Source organism: Atta colombica, unplaced genomic scaffold (genome assembly GCF_001594045.1).
Source record: "Atta colombica isolate Treedump-2 unplaced genomic scaffold, Acol1.0 scaffold35, whole genome shotgun sequence".
Taxonomy (NCBI): Eukaryota; Metazoa; Arthropoda; class Insecta; order Hymenoptera; family Formicidae; genus Atta; species Atta colombica.
The window spans coordinates 414553-416973 of NW_017259459.1; the positions used below are offsets into that span (position 1 = coordinate 414553).

The window sequence follows — 2421 nt, forward strand, 5'->3', positions numbered from 1 at the left end:
AATGTTAAATAAAAAATATAAGAAAAGAATTTTAACTTACAAAATATATCAGAATATAACTCGATAATAAAAATGATATAATTGCATACCATTTGAATTCGTATCGCATAATTTACATACACATCTGTATACGAATGTTTATATATTCCACCAATAATAGAACCTTAACAACCGAAGTCCGAAACAATAATTGTCTAGATTGCGGCCTTATTGATAAACAACTAATGTATAGATTAAACTATAAATAAAGCGTTTTTCCATGCAATCTCGTCTTTTTATGCCATATAAAGCGAATAGCGCGTAGCTTTCGATCGTTGTTAGACATAAAATGCTCGTTTTATGATCATTGTTGCTTTGAAATCATGAGTATTACGAACTGGCATAATATCAATGCATAAAATATATCGAAATGTACCACACCTAGACGATACGTATCGTCACATTCCAACTCTTATTTCGACATATATGGCAAGTACTGTTCTTTATTAGCACATCTCGTGCTTTAAACGTACTTGCTGTGTTTATATTTGCGTTTTGATATAAAATTGCACAATATCTGTTGCAAAACTGAATTGTATCTAGGAAAATGATTACAAACGCCTAGCAAATAACTAGGAACTGTGCGAGGCACAAATCTATGAACGAAAATTCTATTGCTTAATCTCAGCTACTTTTCGTTCAATCTCGATGTAGATACTATCAATTCGATATTACACATAATAGCGTAATTCAATCATAGTCTTGCAATTTTTAAACTATTATAGCGTTTAGTATAACATAATCGCTGCGGCAGTTTTCTCTTCAAGTGCAGGTATTGGTTCCAGACGATCATCCTTTTCTCTACCTGAGCCCCAGCCAACTAATGCTATGCTAATGAGATGTACAATACCGGCGCTAACTACGAGCCTAAATGGAAAAATATTCAAAGAATAAGAATAAAATAATTATTTCAAATTTCAAACTATTGAATTTAATTTAGTAACTAATTGTAAGTAAAAAATAATGAAAATGAGAAACACACTGAGTTGTCACATATAAAAGGTGAACTTTAATTTAGAAAAAAAATTTGTTTTCAATTCTAAAAAATTATAATATTTATGACAATTGTATAATAAAAGATTAAATCAGTTAACTAATTTGATAGTACATTTATTTATCTGTAGAAGTTGCTTTTCTTTAATATTAAAATAATTAACAGTCTAAGAAATTTAACTCTTTCTTGTGATCATTACAATATTAATTAAATACTTGTAACTGAATTGCAAAAGTCGAAAAAAATATAATAAAAATATTTAAATCATATTAATTCATTTCAATAGGAAAAATAAGAACAAAAAAAATTCTGATTCTCAATAGAATTTAATTTAAAGGGTAGCAATTTTATCGTGTAAATGTAAAAATTATATATATCTTTTATATATATCTATTATATATATTTCTCTTACCAAAATGAATAACCGAGTTCAGCGGAACCTTCGCTGATCCACATATTATCGATGTCCTCCTTCGGAAGCACATTAACGTATAGTCTCGTATAGTATTGCGCTAACCAAGTACAAGTGCTTGCTAAGCACATTAACACTAAAAATAAGTCACGAATAAGAATCCATGCATATGATATTATTTATAAGTTCAATATATTTTTTAGAGTTAAATTTTACTTAAATTTTCGCATTTTTTATACGAGCTTTGTGATTCTCTATTTTTAAAACTTTATTAAAATCAATGTTATAAATTAAAAAAATTATTTAATATAGACAGATGTAGTAAGATATTAATCTGTGAAATATATTTAAAAAAATAACAGCTTTGATCATTTTCTTTAGGAAACATTTTTTATAATTTAATAAAATAGTGTTAAAATAGTGTTACTTACGCATTAACATATTTATAAAGTATACACCAGGAATGGATAGAATCTTCGATCTTGGGGAAGTAGCTGTATTTAAAACTGCCAAAAGTGCAGCAAGCGCAGCCGCTACCAAGGCAGCCGAAGTCGTTGTTAAAGTAGCAATCCAAAGAGCCCAAGACATCACCGATGGATCTTGTCGGATCATTTGAGGAACTGAAACATTATTAAGATTTTTATTGTTTAATAATTTTATTCCAAACAAATGAAATGCAATTCCAATCCTAAAGGTCTGTTTTCTGTGGCTGAATTAATATACATTTTTGGAACTTAAAGTGAGAATACATAGATATGTTCGATATTTGGCGAAAGCGAGAAAGAGAGTTCCAATGCAGTCTATTACAGGAATAAAAACAGATTAAACTATAAAATTTGCTTTTAAACTAATCTATAAAATGTATTATAATGAGCTGATAAATGATATAACTATACATAAATAACTAATTATTTTTTTAATGCTGTAATAAACTAAATTTATAGTATTTTTTTTTTATTTTTGAGTGGTACAATTA

General features: G+C 27.7%; 1 protein-coding gene across 1 annotated transcript in view; it reads right to left on the bottom strand.

The window, feature by feature from the left end:
* Positions 1–610: 610 nt before the first annotated feature.
* The window catches only part of LOC108690672, a 19585-nt gene continuing 17774 nt past the window's right edge, over positions 611–2421 (bottom strand). The window contains exons 9-11 of the mRNA XM_018198076.1: positions 1877–2065; positions 1446–1581; positions 611–906 (exon numbers count right to left, since the gene is read on the bottom strand). Coding sequence (XP_018053565.1) covers positions 768–906; positions 1446–1581; positions 1877–2065 — 464 coding nt within the window. The 3' untranslated portion in view covers positions 611–767. The remainder of the gene's footprint in view (positions 907–1445; positions 1582–1876; positions 2066–2421) is intronic.